General features: G+C 36.4%; 1 protein-coding gene and 1 long non-coding RNA gene across 3 annotated transcripts; both read right to left on the bottom strand.

The window, feature by feature from the left end:
• Positions 1-733: 733 nt before the first annotated feature.
• Positions 734-7,446, bottom strand: LOC130742707 (ubiquitin carboxyl-terminal hydrolase 3). The gene is made up of 6 exons (XM_057594808.1): positions 6,947-7,446; positions 6,252-6,368; positions 5,690-5,788; positions 2,304-2,495; positions 1,888-2,069; positions 734-1,406 (listed from the first exon to the last, which is right to left on the bottom strand). The coding sequence occupies exons 1-6, from the start codon at positions 7,061-7,063 to the stop codon at positions 1,007-1,009; spliced, it is 1,107 nt and encodes a 368-aa protein (XP_057450791.1). The 5' UTR covers positions 7,064-7,446; the 3' UTR covers positions 734-1,006.
• Positions 7,447-13,696: 6,250 nt separating this feature from the next.
• On the bottom strand, positions 13,697-16,759 carry LOC130748604 (uncharacterized). 2 transcript variants are annotated; one of them, XR_009022746.1, is made up of 7 exons: positions 16,297-16,759; positions 15,997-16,127; positions 15,776-15,864; positions 15,248-15,354; positions 14,873-15,044; positions 14,695-14,785; positions 13,697-14,604 (listed from the first exon to the last, which is right to left on the bottom strand). It is a non-coding gene; the product is annotated as an uncharacterized LOC130748604 (long non-coding RNA). The 2 variants fall into 2 exon arrangements; XR_009022745.1 differs by having other exon boundaries at positions 14,873-15,354.
• Positions 16,760-16,881: the final 122 nt, after the last annotated feature.

The raw sequence follows: 16,881 nt of genomic DNA, 5'->3' as shown, positions 1-16,881 counted from the left end.
CGTTTGCTAAGAATGGATTGCGGCTGCTGATGCCTTTTAGAGTTTATAATGTTTTGCCTTCTTTTAGCTATATTCCTATGATGTTTGATTCGTGTAATACCCTTCATTCTAGGGGTGATGGTTCTTAGTTTGGGCGCTTAGCCCGGAATTTAATAAAAAAAAGAATGATCATCAGCTCATCTATTGCTTTGGAACCGTGATTACAAACACCACCTCATGGTCATAGGACCAGCAACTATTAAAATCCTCGGAGTGCATAATGACATTATTGTCGTATTTCCTCCAACAACAAAAAAAACACATTATTGTCATACAATGTTGCATAGATTGTTTATAAATGTACTTTTAGTTCTGGATACGTCAATCATTATAATCCACCTAGAAAATGTTTGGCTTAATAGCATATTTTTTCCCTTTCAATTATCACGATTTGATAGTTGTGGTCCGTCAAAGAACTTTTAGCCTAAAACGTCTCTCACGTTTACTAACGGTTACTTTATTAAAATTGATTTTTTAATTAAAACCCGTCAAAAATTGAATGGAAGTTGATGGAAAACCAAAATTGTAACAATTAGTAAATGTGAGGAGCGTTGTAGGCTAATAAATTTCATAAGGGACCAGAACTGCTAAATCATGATAAGTGAGGGATCAAAAGTACTATTAAGCCAAAATGTTTTTGTGGGTCGGACAAAACAAATGTAGGAGAAACTACCCACTAAGCTACGAGGAGGAATTGTCTTTGATTTGTGCTTCTAATTAATTGAACATTTAGCACCATGAATACATTGTTGGTGAATGAAAATCTCACCATACCATATACACTGCTCTCTATCTGCTCTTATTTGTGAAAAGAGGACAGTGCTTCCACTATCCACTGTACATGCCAACCACCTAAGTAAACATTTTCACAACCCGTATCCTCTCATGGATTTATAACACCTCAAGCAGATTGAATAAGGTTTAATAAGTCCAAACGATTCAATCACCTAAAACTCTAGGTCTAGTTTCAGTTACCAGAGCCAACGCTCTCATAGAACAAAATGTAACCATGGTCTGTATTACTGGAATATTCTTGAGATGACCCAAAGAATGTCTGAACAGCAGACTCATCAATCATCTCAACATTTTCGTCGTCAAAAAATAACCAGTGGTTATGGCTTTTCACAAGGCTGACATAATGCCCGTGGTTGGGCCCACTCCCAACATGGACAACAACTGCAAATAGAGAATACTCAATATCTGCCTCTTCAACAGTATCACTCAACCTGAGCTCAAGGGGGAAGACAACACGGTACGATAGCTTCTTGTAGCGGCCTAGCTGTTCCATGTATTTAAACCGCTTAAGATGGATGACCAAAATGTGAGGAGGTTTCTTTATCTTCATCCTCTTCTGGGCTTCTTGCAAGCTAATAAATATCACAAGGAAATTGACATTGGTTAAGGACCGGTATAAAGGACATGAAAATTAAAGCAGGGAGTACATGCATTTTTTCACAGAACTATACACTGACAGACACACAGCCATAAAAACTGTTTCAGGTAACAGATGAAAAAAATGCCAATCATCAATGGAAGGTAAACCTACGAGTCTTCTGATAACGTTGCGTCACAACCATAAACCCAAAAACCGAAAACATCATAGTATAATAAATAATAAATAAAAATAGAGCAATTTATTTGTAATTATAAAGAGATTAGATATTGCCAACAAATAATCATGTGATATTGAAGCCATTTTACATAACTGCTTCATCACGAAAACTTCCCACAATCCAAAATTGGTTAAACTAACCTTTAACCTCATTATGTAGAATAGCAACATCTGACGCCCCAAAAATAGTATTCAGGAAGTTATAAAATAAAAAATTGCGCCAAAGAGTAACGCACCTGCAGCACTTGTCACAAAAAAATTTGTCTTCGGCATTCAACGTCTCAGTCGAACTGAAATTTTTCAAACAACTTGTAATCGAACTGTTTTGTTCAATATCAAGGCTCAGGTCAAAAAATGTTTCGTCCCTTGCCGTTACTGTTTCACATTGCAAGCATTTTGTCTCGTTGGTGAGTATTCCCTGAGGAAAGCAATTTCCAATAATAAGATTCCTTAAAGAAAATTAGGAAAATAAACTAATTTTGTGATCTCAGTCTCACTATGGAGTGAGTAACAATTGCAACTCCATTTTTGAGTTGTATACATACCGAGTGCATATTAGGTATCAATATGAATCTAATACAAAGTTCACAATTTTGGTTATTCCAAGCAATATGTTAAAATATAGAATATTGAACTGCCAAATCAAGGTTACCTGAAAATTTTTGTGCACCCAAGTAACTAAAGGCTCTTTTTTAACACCACCATTAGCTAGACCATTCTTTGGTCCATTTGCAATCTTTTCAGAAGGTGGTGATGTCTCTTGATCATTTTTTGCAAACTGGGCCTCCTTCTCAAGAATGTCAACAAGTTCATTTAACAGAAAGTTCAAGAATTCGTGGGCATCCTATAAAAAATGAGAAGTTTCACAATGACAATGTTGCATTAAATTCCAAAAAAATAATAATTAAAAAACCTAGATTAACAAGAAACAGCATGCAACAAAAAGAACATCGAGTCAAACAAACAGAATTAACAATACATTTAAAAAATAAGGAATAACATGCACTGGTCAAATAACTTCTGTTAAGAATATAAGAAGAGATCTTAATATATTGATGACATCTCTGTAATTTAAATTATTTTTTAGGGTTTGTTTCTTTATTTTTATTGGTTTCTTTTAGGAGTCTTAATTAATTGACTAGAAGGGTACGTGATTTGACTTTAGTAAGATCAAACCCATTGTATTATGCTAATACAATTTTATTATGTATTTAATTTTCCACATTCTACACCTGAAAGACTAAACCCTATAATTTCATCAAAGTGGTACCATCCTCCGCGACCTGTCTTATCAATGTTACATTGCTAGTTCCCAAAGTTGGGAACTACTATACTAAAGTCATTCTCTCCCTAACAAGCAATTTGATTAATCCTTCAACCGTATCATTGCTTTTCACGTTCTAGCTAATATCAGCGTTGACCCACCACCATACATTGTTTTCTCGAATTTTGATCCGTTTTTTGTTATTTGGTTTTACTTAGTCCCTGTCAGAGCTGGCCCTCTCTATAGACATCAAGTGTTGAGGATGACATCAAAAGTTGTCTCTGACACCACTGATTGGCCAATCCAAGGTGCGTCATAGCTTTGATTCTCTATTTTCAGGGCTTCAGCTGTTACAAGCACTAGCCCACTTTCTACAATCATCTTGTGCAGATGTGGTGACACCCTCTTCCATCTCAGAAACAACAGACCAACCAATCTCCCGAGCACTGCCTCTTGATCCTCTATCATATGCCCTGGTATAAGCTATCACTAGCACATGAGGTGCACACACCACCTTACTGGACTTGGTTCACATCGCCGCTTCTTCTATTGTGATCATCAGCTCAAATCGTTCTCTTTTGGTGTTTTTGTTAGTGGTTGCTACCAAGTTGCTAATGTTTCAACCTTATTTTGTTTTCGAGCATATTTTTGTTGGTTTTTCACCCTAGTTGACTTTCTCTCTAAAGAACCAATTTGGACTTGCAACAATCCCAGATTATCAATCAAGTCCCTCATTATTTTTCCTTTTTAAAAAATGACTTATTTGTAGCAAGCTTAAAGCTAAGCAAGTTTTAGCTTGATGAGAAGTGTTAGAATATAAAAAGGCATCTTATAATATCCTTGATCATATAAGGCAAGTTAGGCTATTCTTTCAGGTTGGTTTCTTCTTTTCCTTATTTATGCTCTTTTGCTTCATTATTTAGTTAAGAATAGGAGTTCTAATTAGTTTCACTATTTAACTAGAATTAGGAGTATACCATTACTACAAATAGGGTAAGTCATAAGTGTTTTGTCTTTTGTAAGATCAAACCCAGTATATATTATAGAACTTAATTCTCTGTATTTCCTTTTCCCCTTTAATTTCATCAATTATGATGTTCAAGGAGATGTATATACGAAACAAATTGAGACATACAACATCATTTGAACATACAAATCCCCATTGTTCAACTTCACTGAAATGGCATTAGATGAACATCTAAACGGGAATCAACCAATTATTCCCTCAAAAAGAATAAAGCCAACAGGCCAAATCATTGTGTGTACTGGTAAAAGCGTGAGCAGACATCTAAAGATATATGCTAGAGTGATAAAGGGTTGTTGCGTTAAGGCATATATAATGTTCAATAAAAAACAAGTTTCAAGAGTTTCTCATCTTCAAGAGCCAACTGGAAACACATTTCAAAAGATTACGTTTCCCATGAGGCATATAGTGGTCTATAAAAAACAAGTTTAACATATTTTCCAGTACCGCTGGAGAGATAAATATATTACTAATTTTCTGCATATAAAGGCTCAATATGCACAAGTATCATGACCAAGTCAAGAGGTTCGGTTCTCATCTTATGAAACATAGTTCAAGAGAATATCCTTTCCAGTACAATATGTTCAGATCAAGGGAGTGGCTTGCAATTTGCGACCATAAATATTACCCAGGACAGCTAGAGAACATCATCCTAACCCTGCCTTCAAGTTTAACTACAAGCTTAAAATCATTTTGCTATCATGAGCGACAATAACAAGAAAAGAGTAACTCAGAATTGACTAATGATCTACCAATTGAACAACCGTAACTTTGCCAGCTAGAAACTTATCTTTCAGATAAAAGCATCTACAGCTAAGATTCTATTACTAAACCACCCATTAGTCATTAATAATAGAAACTAACTTGTGCTCTCCCTCCGTTCCTTATCACCAGTCACTTTTTGTGAAAAATCTTTGTTCCCCTAAACATAAGTCACTTTCTAATATCTAGGAAACATTAAATATTTTTTCCCAAATTTACTCTCATATTTAATACGAAAGAGATAGTGAGATTTTGAAAAGTTATCAACTTCGAGAAATAAATTCATGAGAAATTAAGCAGATAATTAAAACAGTGAGAAATTTGTTGAATTTCTACGTTTTTAAATAAGGGTAATTTTGGAAAGTTAATAAAACTTTTTGAAATTTAATGCTGCTAACTACTTTTCTTAATCCTAGAGAATTAGGTAAAAGTGACTTATATATAGGAATGGAGGGAGTAATAAAGAGGGGCAGGAATAACTAGGAAGGAGTTTATAACTGTCCAGTAGACAATAATTTTTCGTAAACAGTGGACTGGAATAAATATGAAAAGAGAGAGGGACAGTGAGACACTTTTCATTTGGTTGAGAATTTCAGTAATCGGAAAGGACAGCTCAGATCTCTTGAATACCTGGAAGGGTCTTTTCTGATTTCTCTCTGTATTTTCATCTAAATCTTAGCTCCTGCATCAACTTTGATACTGAGTTGGGACTGAGTTTATCTCAAATTTTCTATTGATTCTGATCCAGATTTATCAGATTCATACTTAACATATCTCAGAAGTCAGAAGCAACTAGGCAGGGACATACATATACAAAACATGACTGTGTGCATAGATTCTTCCATAAACATGGAGAAACACATAACATAGCCAAACACGTAAGTGTATACAAACTGATATTCTGTTTAACTGTCAAAAGAAAGTTATAAATGTGTAGAATAGTCACCTATTGACATCTGGTCTCATGCTTATCAGTTTAAACACATACCTGGTGCATATAGCTACGGAACAGTTCATTTTGTTTTTTCAACCTCTGTACAAATCGTTTTGGAGCAATGACACCTGTTTTCTTCTTCTGGGAACTTATCTATTCCAAAGAAAAAATAACACATGTTAAACTCAAAACCATTAAAGTAAGAAATAAGCAGGAAAGTGCATCAATTTGTCATGTGAGGAAAGAAAATGGTCAAAATGTTACAAAATTTAGATTCTTACTGGGAGTTGGGTCTGTAGGAATGTAAGGTCTTTAGCTAAGATTTGCAAAAGAAACTATTCTTCTTTTGGAAGAACAAAGCGGAAACTTGGTTAACATTCTCACATTCTTACAGATTTTTATGTAATTTCTGGGATAAAAATTAATTGGTCTGAGACTGGTTAAAAAGTTATTAAGTAAAACAATCAGGTTCCCACTGCATTGGTTTCATCCTTCATTTAAGTAACACCAACATATGTTACCTTACTACAATCACTGAAAACAATTCAAACTCTCTAACAGTAAATCAAATATTAAAAAAAAAAAAACACGCATTTTCCAAACATAGCCTCATTACCTGTGAAAATAGGTCAGCTAAGCAAGTCAAAAGATTTTCCTCTGCATCTGTTATGCTTTTGTTATTTCCATAATACTCTAGCAATTGTTCACGAAAAGGAACACAGAAGTATAGAGCCTGAGGAAAGAGAAAAGAGAGCAATTAAACTAGCACACATGCCAAATTTCTAGGATCCAATCATAGTTCATCAGGATAGCAATTAATCTAAACAAACCTAGAAGGCTAGACTAATCCAGCCATACATGTCTAGGTATGTTGTGTAGCAGATAAGCTGATATTAATATTCCAGTATCCTTATCCAATAGTAAGAACTTAAAATAAGCTTTGCTATTCGTCGAACAGAACTCATTCAAGTTACGCGCATAAAGTATTAACACTTAAAGCAAAATAAAAGTTGACAAACTAGTTTTCGAGCCAATGAAAGCAAATTGCCAACAAATTGAAGAAGGGAAGGGCACCACAAGCCCCAAAACATTTCCCTCTTCGTCTTTTTTCAGTTAATTGATCCACATTTTCGTGATAAACCAGTAAACGCTTTAATGTGTGAGTGTATATATATATGCTCATCCATTTGCATTATATTAGCATTTAAATATTCAGCGAAAGCAATAATATTTGTAATGAACAATTAAGTACCGAAATAAGCAGAGAAAAACAATAAAATTTGAAATCGAAGAATGGTGTGAAGGAAGGACCTGCAAAACGCTGTTGCAGTAACAAGTGTTGCCGAAATTCTCAAGGCCAAAGTAACGTTCCCCTTCAGGAAATTGGTCGCCAAGAGCCTTCTCAAGCTTGGAGCCCGTAGCACCCATTGTGAGCGCGTCGAACCGATCCACCACCGAGACTCAGATCTTTATCGCGTCATCGGAATCAAAGGGTAAATTCAGTGACGGTTTCACGCGGTTAGGAATCGATAGGGTTTGATGGTGATGGTGATTGTGATTGTTTTCAATGGGAAGTAACGAGCGAAGAAGAAGAAGAAGAAGAAGAAGAAAAAAAGGGTTTGGTTTGGTTTTTGGAATGCACGTGGAGAAGAAATGAAGACGAAATGGAGAGAGAGAAGAAAAGAACGGCGTCTAAGAAAACCTCCCAAAGAGGGGAAAAACAAAACAATAGATTACGGACGCGCCACAATTTTGCTCCACAACATCGGTGTTGAGCCAGATTGTTCTGTTCGTTGGTCTCAACTTTTTAACTATGAATTTTCAAGTGTCTTAACTTGACTTTCGCATCGCTTTGTTCAATATATTAATTCAACTTAGGCATTGGATTAATGAATTGTTAGTTCATGAGTTATTACTTATTAGCTAAAAATAAGAGTAGTGCTATCAACCATCATTCTAACATTTTATTTTCAATATTTTTTATTCTATTTTTCAAAAAATTTGTGAGTTTGTCGAATTGAAAATGTGACTCATATAATTTCAATCAATAAAAATGAAAATGTGTTAAAAAAAGAGTTTAAGAGAAAGTGTCCATTGTAGCGTTCTTTTAGTCGTCATTGTCATGGAAGAAGTGGGGGGGGGGGGGTCATTATTAAGGGAGGAGGAATTTTGAGATTAGGAGGAATTAGTGGAGGAGTGGTGATCGGCGCGAGGGAGGAGAAGATCTTGTGTGATGGTGGTGGTGGAGGGCAAGTAGTTTGAGGAGAGGAAGAAATTACATGGCTTTTCAAAAAATATAATAAACTAATATGATTTAACTATGTTAGGGGTAGAATAAATGTCATATGGAATTGAAGAAACAAAGGAAAATTCTACTTTGTTTGAGTCTAACATGAGAGTCAAACTTAAAAAAAAAAAACTTGGACCTGATTCAACATCAGAGTCAAAATTCTTCTAGGTAACAGAAGTTGTGGGTGTGGTATTATCTAATCCCAACGGTGAAGGTGGCGATGGTTACCTAATTGCAGGGGTGGCCTGGTGGCTGGTGGTGACGATGACAGTGGTGGTGGTGGTAGGTAATTGTCTTATTAATCGCAGAGGTGGTGGTGACGGCATTAATGGAGGACAAAGGTGGTGATGAAGGAGGCGCTTGTGGTAGTTGTAGAGGCGATGGTGGTGGTGACGACGGTGATAATGGTAGAGGGAGGTGGTCTTACTAATGGGAGAGGTGGTGATGGAGGGTGAAGGCGGCGATGAAGAAGGCGACAGTGGTGGTGGTGGTAGTGGTCTTATTAATGGAAGAGGTGGTAGTGGCGGTGGTGGTGGAGGGTGAAGATGGCGATAAAAGGAGACAGTGGTGATGGGGGTGGCGATGGAAGTGACGAAGAAAACGACGGTGACGGTGGTGGTGGTGATGAAAGATGTTTTAGTGGTGGCGGTGGCAATGGTGACGATGGTGGTGGTGATGACGGTGGTGGTGGTGGACAACGATGGTCTTATTAATGGCCGCGATGGTGGTGGCGGCGGAGACTGGCACATTGGCAGTGACAACAATGATGAAGATGGTGGCGATAATGGAGGTGGTGGTTTTTCTTTTTTATAAGCCATGTACATATAGTGGAAGTGATGGTAATAAGAGCAACTCCAACGCTGGTTTCTTAACCCAGCTGGAGTTGCTAAGGAACGTTTCTTATTTTGTGGCTGCATTGGAGTTTGCCTACTTGGCAGTTTTGGTTTCTTAGCAACAGTGCAGAGTTCCTTGTGGTCTGCTTTATGGTTCCTTAACATGAAAAACTAATATTTTCTCTCACCAAAACCCAACTGATTTCAGTGGGAAAACAACATAATGAAGATGAAGGGATGAAATTGAACATAGCACATAACACAAATATGCAGAACAGAAGAAGAAAAATACATGAAATTGAAAAAAAAATTATTAATTGTTTGAACATTACAGAACACAAAGGTCAAAAAATTTTGACCTAGAAAAAAAAATACAGCTCCAATCTTGTAGTGCATGTGCGAAAAGGGACCTCCTTTCCTCCGATCAAGTGGAAAAGGAACCACCTTTGCTCCGATCTGGTGGAATTGATGAAGGGAAGTGATGGGGATGCTAGATTTTATGGAAAAGGAAGCTCTTTTGGGAGCTTCAAGCCTTTGAGCATATGAAACAAGGGCTGTGGGGGGCGGATTGTGGCTATTTGGTGGCGGTGGTGGCCAGTTTGGGGCGGATCGAGGCTATATGGTGGCGGTGGTCGTTGTTTGGTGGCCGGTGGTGACTGCATGTGGTTGTTTAGTGGCGGTGGTGGTTGTTTGGAAGTCGTTGGTGAGTGTATGTGGCTCTATGGTGGCGGTGGTGGTTGTTTGGTGGCCGGTGGTGGTCGGTTGGGGGTTGGTTGTGGCTGGGAAGAACGATTGCTGAAGAAGGATTGCAGAAGAAGAGGAACGGCTAGGGTTTGAGAAGGGAAGAAGGTGAGCGAGAGAGGAAGGGAAGAAGGTCAGCGAGAGAGGAAGGGAAGAAGAAGAGGAACGACGGCTAGGGTTTGAGAAGGGTAGAAGGCGAGCGAGAGAGGAAGGGAAGAAGGTGAGGAACAGCTAGGGTTTGAGGACGAATGGAGAGTGAGAAAGGAAAAATAGAATTTATAGTGGGTGACCGGCTGAGTCGGTTTTCTGCCCGTTATGGACCAATCCATACCGGTTTAGACCGGTTGGTGTAACACCCCACTTTTCGTTATTAGGTTATTTATTATTTTACCTTAATTATTATTATGCTATATGGTATTTTGATAGTTTATGCGATTTAATTAGATGATTATGTGATTATGTGATTTAATTAGATGATAAAGTCATTAAGTGATTTTATTAGATAATTAAGTTATTATGTGATATAGATAAATAAGGGTTTTAGGTTTTAAGTGAGTAGTTGGGAGTGGGGCTCATTGTAAGATTATTTAAGGGTTATGAGAGAATTAAAAAGAGGGAAATCAGAAAATTAGGATTAGAGAAGCAGCAGAACAGAGAAACACGTGAAAGGTGAAGGAGAGGAGAAAATGTGGAGAAAACCTAGAATTTGATCTTCAAGAAGAAAAGGGTCAAGGAGGCTTTGTACCGGTGTCATAGAAGATAAGGGTTTGAATTTACCTTGTATAATTGTAGAATAACAGAGGTTGAGTTTAACATGAAGGAACCCCCATCTTCTTTGAAAATTCAGAACTGAGAGACTGTGTTGAGTGTTAACATGTGGTGAGCAAAATTGATTTTGAGCGAAATTGAGGTTCTGGGGAAAATTGGGTTCTGTTCTGTTTTGCCCGCAGATACCCTAACAGATAGGTCTATGTTGGGTAATATTTTCATAATTTTTCGATTGCTGGTTCAATACCAGAATCATTTGCAAGTTCATTCTGTTTCTGGCCGCAGATACCCTAGCAGCCTGTGTTGTAGAGAGCATAACTCTCTCTAAAGAATTCCGAATTGAGTGAAACAAATTTTGTATGAAAGCTAACTCATAGGGTTATATTGGGTAATATTTTCGTAATTTTTGGGTTGCTGGTTCAATACCAGAATTATCTGCAAGTTAACTCTATTTCTGCTCGCAGACACCCTAACAGCATGTGCTGTAGAGAGCATAACTCTCTCTACAGAATTCCAAATTGGGTGAAACCAATTTTATATGAAAGCTAACGTATAAGGCTATGTTTGGTAAAATTTTCATAATTTTTGGACTGCTCATTTAGTACCAGGATTATATGAAAGTTTGCTATGTTTCTGCTTATTTCTGGAATTGATTCTGGAACTGGTTCTTGTAATTGATATGAGACATTTGATGATTTTGTGTTGCTATTTTGTCAGTGGAATAGAGAATGATTTGATAATTATATTGAAGTGTTATTTTGTGCAATTTTGGTGTGATTTCCGTTATGGAATTTGGTGAGAAAATATGTTATATATTTGGGGCTGGAGTGGTCTCAAATTGCATGTTTTAATTTATGAGTTTTTGCACGAAATACACTTCATTTAATCAAGAGGCAACGTGTCGGTTTTCATCGGAAAACTGAGGTTTGTCCCAGAACTGGCGTGGTTCTGGAAGTCTGGAGTGGACTTCATTGGTGGTTAACTGTCTGGAGTGGACGCGGTGATACCGCTAAGGTTAACAATTGGTACCACATGCATACATTAGAGTCTCACACACTAAGTTTCACGTTTTCACACTAAGTTTCACGTTTTCAGTGGTTTTATGTGTTTGGTGAATTGTTGGTGAATTGTTTTGTTGTTGTGGTAAAGTCGAATTATTATTCTTTTTAAAACTTATAATTTTCCGAAACAACAATAAGAATTATGAAACTGTCTTGAGAGCAAATATTATAATCACTCAGATTTTAAAGAAAAGGTGAAGAGTTTATAAAGCATAATCTGAATTGTTTACTTGCTCTTCGTTATGCTATATTTTATACAATGTAAGTTCTTACCCTTCTGTTGGAATGATGTTCTATGCGACATCGTTCAGGTACTGGAGGTAGAGATGTGGCTCATGAGGAGTAGCTTCGGAGAGTCTTAGCTTATGTTATTATTATTATTATTATTATTATTATTATTATTATTATTATTATTATAAAATAAGTGTCTTGCTCTGTAATGTAACACTGGGTAGATATTTTACGTTACTTTTACACTTATGTTGAGAGGATTTTATAACCTCTCCTTATAGAAGATGTTGAATGATTTTCTAAATTATGGTGATGTCGTACTGTTGATGGCCGAAGTGCTTATGAAATTCAGTTCTGAGTATGATGAATTTTATTGCAATATCATGAAAGATAGACCTATTTAAATAAGTGATTTTATGCATCTTAGGATTATCTGGCTGGTTTAGAAATTTTATTGGCAGAAATAATTCATTCTTTGGAAAGCATATGAACTTATAAATTTTCAAACACAATCAGTGTTAATTTTAATGAGCTTTCGTGAAGAAGTGTAATACTCCCTTGATATGTTTTTGAAACTATGATAAACGTTAATAAATGAAACAATGGGAAAAAGGGGGTGTTACAGTTGGAACCAGTTTTCTGCCTGTTTGGGCGTGAATTGACCGGTTTTACCGGTTTTCTGACCGTTTTGGCATCAATCTTTGAATTTTCAGCTTCTATACATTATATATAGTGCAGTAGACAATTTGAAACACCAACATTTACTCCCACGATTTCTCTCTAGTCCAAAAATTAAAAAATTTCTCAAAATGAATAATTATTTTGCGCAATACTATCGACTGCTCGAAAATGAAACACCTCCTACAAGTGAAGGTTTGCAACCTTCGCCTATGTTTCCACCACAAAACCAACCTCCGCAGATGATTCACCCGCAAAGTCAACCTATGTCGGTGTTCCAACAACAAAACCAACCTCCGCAGATGTATCAACCACAAAGCAAACCTCCGCAGATGTGTCTCCCTCAAAATCAACCTCCTCACACTAGTGGTAATTTTCAAAATCCTTCATATCAAATGTTTCCAAAATCCTTTTGGCATCCGAATGACATGAAGTCAATAATGTATGCTTGCATCATATTGCATAACATGATTGTTGAAGATGAGCGCAACACGTACCGAGGTAATTTTGTTTATGAACAAGTCAATAATGACATATTGGATGCTAAAGTAGTAAGTGGTCCTATTCTCGCTTTTAGAAATATCTTGGAAAGAAGAGCACATCAAATTGAAAGGTCAATCCATCACCAACTTCAAACAGACTTGGTGGAGCATATTTGGCACCTTCCCGAAAACGAGAATAATGAAAATTAATCTTAACATGTTATTATGTATTTCATTTAAAATGTATTGTTGTTTATTTTTCATTGTCATGTATTTTCTTTCGTCTTTATTCCTATCATTCAATAAAATTGCTTTTGCTATAAAAAACACAATGTACTTTTTTATTTTATTTTTAAGTTAATATGTTGATATTTAAATTTAATTGTTTTAAATATTAAGTAAAATTAAATTTTAATTAAATTCGTATAAATATTAATTAAATTATTTTTTAGTTGAAGTATTGATTTAGTATTAAAATTTAAATCTAAATTAGGTGAAAATAAATATTATAAATTTATGTTGTATGGTGGGACACGGGTGGGACCCTTCAAATAGTAATTTAAGAAACCATGGGTTGGAGCAAAATCTGCTTCAGTTCCTTAGGAGTTTTTTAAGTCTGATTTTGGCAGTACGAGCCCACATAAATAGTACAGAATAGTGCTGAATAGTATGTTAAGAAACCAAATAAGGAATTTGACATTGGAGTTCACTACAAAAAAAATAATTTTTAGTGGCGGTCTTTTTTACACATAGTGGCGGTCTTTAACCGCCACTAAACGTTTACGTGGCGGTCACATGCCCGCCACCTTCCCGGATGCCACAATCGAGTTTGTGGCAGTTTTCACCCGACCGCTGGTTTTACATTACACAACAACATCTGGCGGTCTAAAACCCCCACATTTAACCGCCACAAATTTTAATAACGAATAGCTTCTTCAAATCATATTTCTATAGTATAAATACAGGGATGTGGCCATTAAATTCTCTACTAAACCATATTACTAAAACCTTATCTAAATCCTACCCACTAGTGCCATTATCTAAATGATTTACCAATCAAAATGAAAGAAAAAAATGTATTAAGTTAGCAGTACTTGAGAGAACCTATGACTATAGATTCTAGTGCCAAGAAAAACCTGAGGGCCAATCAAAGTTGCACAACATAGAGAAAAAGAACATTGAGTGACAAGGGAAATGAATAATTACAAATTAAACAGCAAAAAGAGGTTATTTGCACAATCATAGATTATTGTCATAACCCAACTTGAAAGCTAAGAATACCTTAACAACCACAAAACACAATCACCACAAAATGGGTCTTGCTTTTCTATATATCTTATTTCCTCTATCACTTTCTTTGTGCTATACATCAATATTAAACTACTATATATGTATACATAAACAAAACCTATCAAATGCAAGTATGAGAAGAACAAAAGATGAGGCTTCAGAACTCTGTCCCATTCCACAAAGTTAATGAGAAAGTTCAATGCTATCACATTCAACAAAGTTATCATGTAAAATCATACTATTAGGTGAATTTAGCTTACCAGCATAAGGAATCTGCATGTTTGCATCTTGAGTTAATGCACCAACACTCATTTGCATGTTAATACACCGTGATTGTGCAATACCTACTGCCCAAATGAACCTCTGAGGATCACGAGCAAGACGCTTTATTTTAAGGAGTGCACCACTATGCTATCAAGATTAACATATTTTGTTTAGGAAATGAAAACAGAAAACGAAAGTCAGAATGAATAGGCATTTTTATTACCTTGATGGTTGCTTGAAGCAATTTGGAGGAATAGATAGGATCCAAATCTCTGAATATTATTAAAAAACCTGCCAATACAGCTGCATTGCATAGTTGCCCCCTTCTGTCCTTCATTTTGCATGAACACCACAAATGTTTAGTTGAAGTTATGGAATGGAGGAAGAAAGAAATCATCTTTAACAAAAAGCTACGACTGACCTTATGTGGGGTATAGGTGTGTAAGAACTTTAGCACTCTCTAGGTGGGAACTAACAATCAATGAATCTAGCTTGCATTTTACATGAATACCCTAAAATCCATCAAATTAAGAAAAACAAAAATGAATCACTAAAATGGAAACCAAGCAATGTAAATTGTCCTACTAGCTCACTGCTACCTGCAGAAGTGATGTCCTCAAAGAAATTGTGGAGCCTTTCTCACGCGTCCCTACCACCATAAAGTTCCATTATCATAATCTACAAAGGACCTTAAACATGGAAAAATTATCAATAGCTAAAGGTCCAATGAGAAATTCCATGAACAAGAAGAGCTGACACAAAAATAAGAACCTGAAATTCCATGAACAACACAATCAGCATACCCCATCTATGGTGCCACATACAAATACAAAGCCATTTTATTATCGGCCTCTCTAGTCCTAAGTCCTAGTGGAGAGTATGTGGGTGGTAAGAGGAGACTTGCTCAATGTAGTAAAGTGCATCAGTGTAGAAACACAATTGCTGAAGAACAAAACACCCTTATAGATGACTACCTCGTAGTTAATGAAAATTATACCAAGCCCTCATTCCTTGAACCTTCTCTTTGAATCCCTTGGAAAAAACTCCATCAAATTATTCAAATCTTTAAGCTGATTAAATCCTGTCAAGAAATGGAAAACCTGTCAGCTCAATAGGTAATTAACAATGTACAGAATACATTTTGCTGCAGTTTATATTTAATTCGAAACACATAGCATATCCAAGTATTGTATCGATATAGAATCAATCAGATTTTTTTCTTCTTATTAAACCAAAACAATTAGATAGGCTTTTAAAGGAAAACCACACATAGTTTCAAACCCCTCTTCACTTTACACATATCTCACGCATAACAGCCCAAAAATTCAAAAGACATAGCTACTTTACGAGCCATTATTGCATAATGACCACATTTACCTGTTTACCAAGCACCACCCTTATTCTTTAATTTGGACTAATCTACATGTAGTTTCAGCTTATTCCTACCAGATACATTCTCGGATTGTTGGATCACTCATAAAACGAGAATTACAGCCTCTCACCTTGCATTTGTGCCAATTCCATGTTCTGAATTTGATTGCATCTGTTACCAGTCCCAGATTCGCTTCAGCTAGAAAGACAACACTAGCAGCTATATCCACAAATTAAACCAGCAAGATCAGCAAACAAACAAGAATAGTGACAAACGGAACCATTGAGAGTAAATCACAAATCAATTATAAACGATGCAACAATTGAAAGAAGCAAAGGGTTAGGAACTCACCGATGCTCGTGCATTCGCGGATTAAACTGAAAGACAGAAGCAAAACCTAACGAAATTGGTGATCGTGAGTGAGCTTCAAGATTTTGTGGTCGCTTGTGGTGATCGAGAATTTGTCAAATGGTTGAGAAAACCTAATAGAAGAGAAGAATCCAACAAAGAGAAACCCAGCCAAAAAATCAAACAACAGTTGAAGATCTGAAAGATGAAGTGAGCTTCCACCAAAAGAAGCACAAGCTCGTCAATGGAGGAGAACGCGTGATGATTGAAGAGACCAAAGCTCGATGGATTGAAGAGACTTACCTAGCGGATCGAAGAGCTAGGGTTCCATGGCAGATTCCGACGAGGAGAAGCACAAGCTCGTCAATGGAGGAGAACGCGTGATGATTGAAGAGATTTCCATAGAGGATTGAAGAGTTAGGGTTCCATGGCAGTTTCTGAGGAGGAGAAGCACAAGATCCTCAAAGGAGGAGAACGCGTCGTGGATTGAAGAGAATCACAAGCAGATTGAAGAGCTAGGGTTCCAAGAAAGATTCTGAGGAGGAGAAGCACAAGCTCATCAATTGAGGAAAATGTTCGAGGTGAAGGGATGAAGCTCATCGTGAAAGAAAGAAAAACCCAAATTAATTGTAAAAAAGAAAAATCGAAACAATACTGGCGGTCTAACTAAGACCGCCACAAACCATTTTCCACTAAAATTAACTTTTTTTGTAGTGGTTGCCCTAAGGCCTAGCCTAGTAAATAAGAGCACAACACTTTTAACTGTCCGTTCAAATATAAGTGACGTTTTTTTAAAAAAGCTCTACTTCATAGATTTTTCTAATTAATTACTTATCATCTTTTTTTTTCAATAAAAATAAGTTACTTATTGTTCAAAGAACTTATCCT

Source organism: Lotus japonicus, chromosome 3, assembly GCF_012489685.1.
Source record: "Lotus japonicus ecotype B-129 chromosome 3, LjGifu_v1.2".
NCBI classification, from domain to species: Eukaryota; Viridiplantae; Streptophyta; class Magnoliopsida; order Fabales; family Fabaceae; genus Lotus; species Lotus japonicus.
The sequence above is the reverse complement of the archived record's forward strand: the minus strand, read 5'-3'. Positions and strand labels throughout refer to the sequence as shown.

Coding starts and splice junctions, on each gene's coding strand:
- LOC130742707 (XM_057594808.1), bottom strand. CDS start 7,063: ATGGGTGCTACGGGCTCCAAGCTTGAGAAGGCTCTTGGCGACCAATTT. Junction 6,369..6,946: donor ACTGCAACAGCGTTTTGCAG/GTCCTTCCTTCA, acceptor CTCTTTCCTCAG/GCTCTATACTTCTGTGTTCC. Junction 1,407..1,887: donor TTTTGTGACAAGTGCTGCAG/GTGCGTTACTCT, acceptor GATATTTATTAG/CTTGCAAGAAGCCCAGAAGA.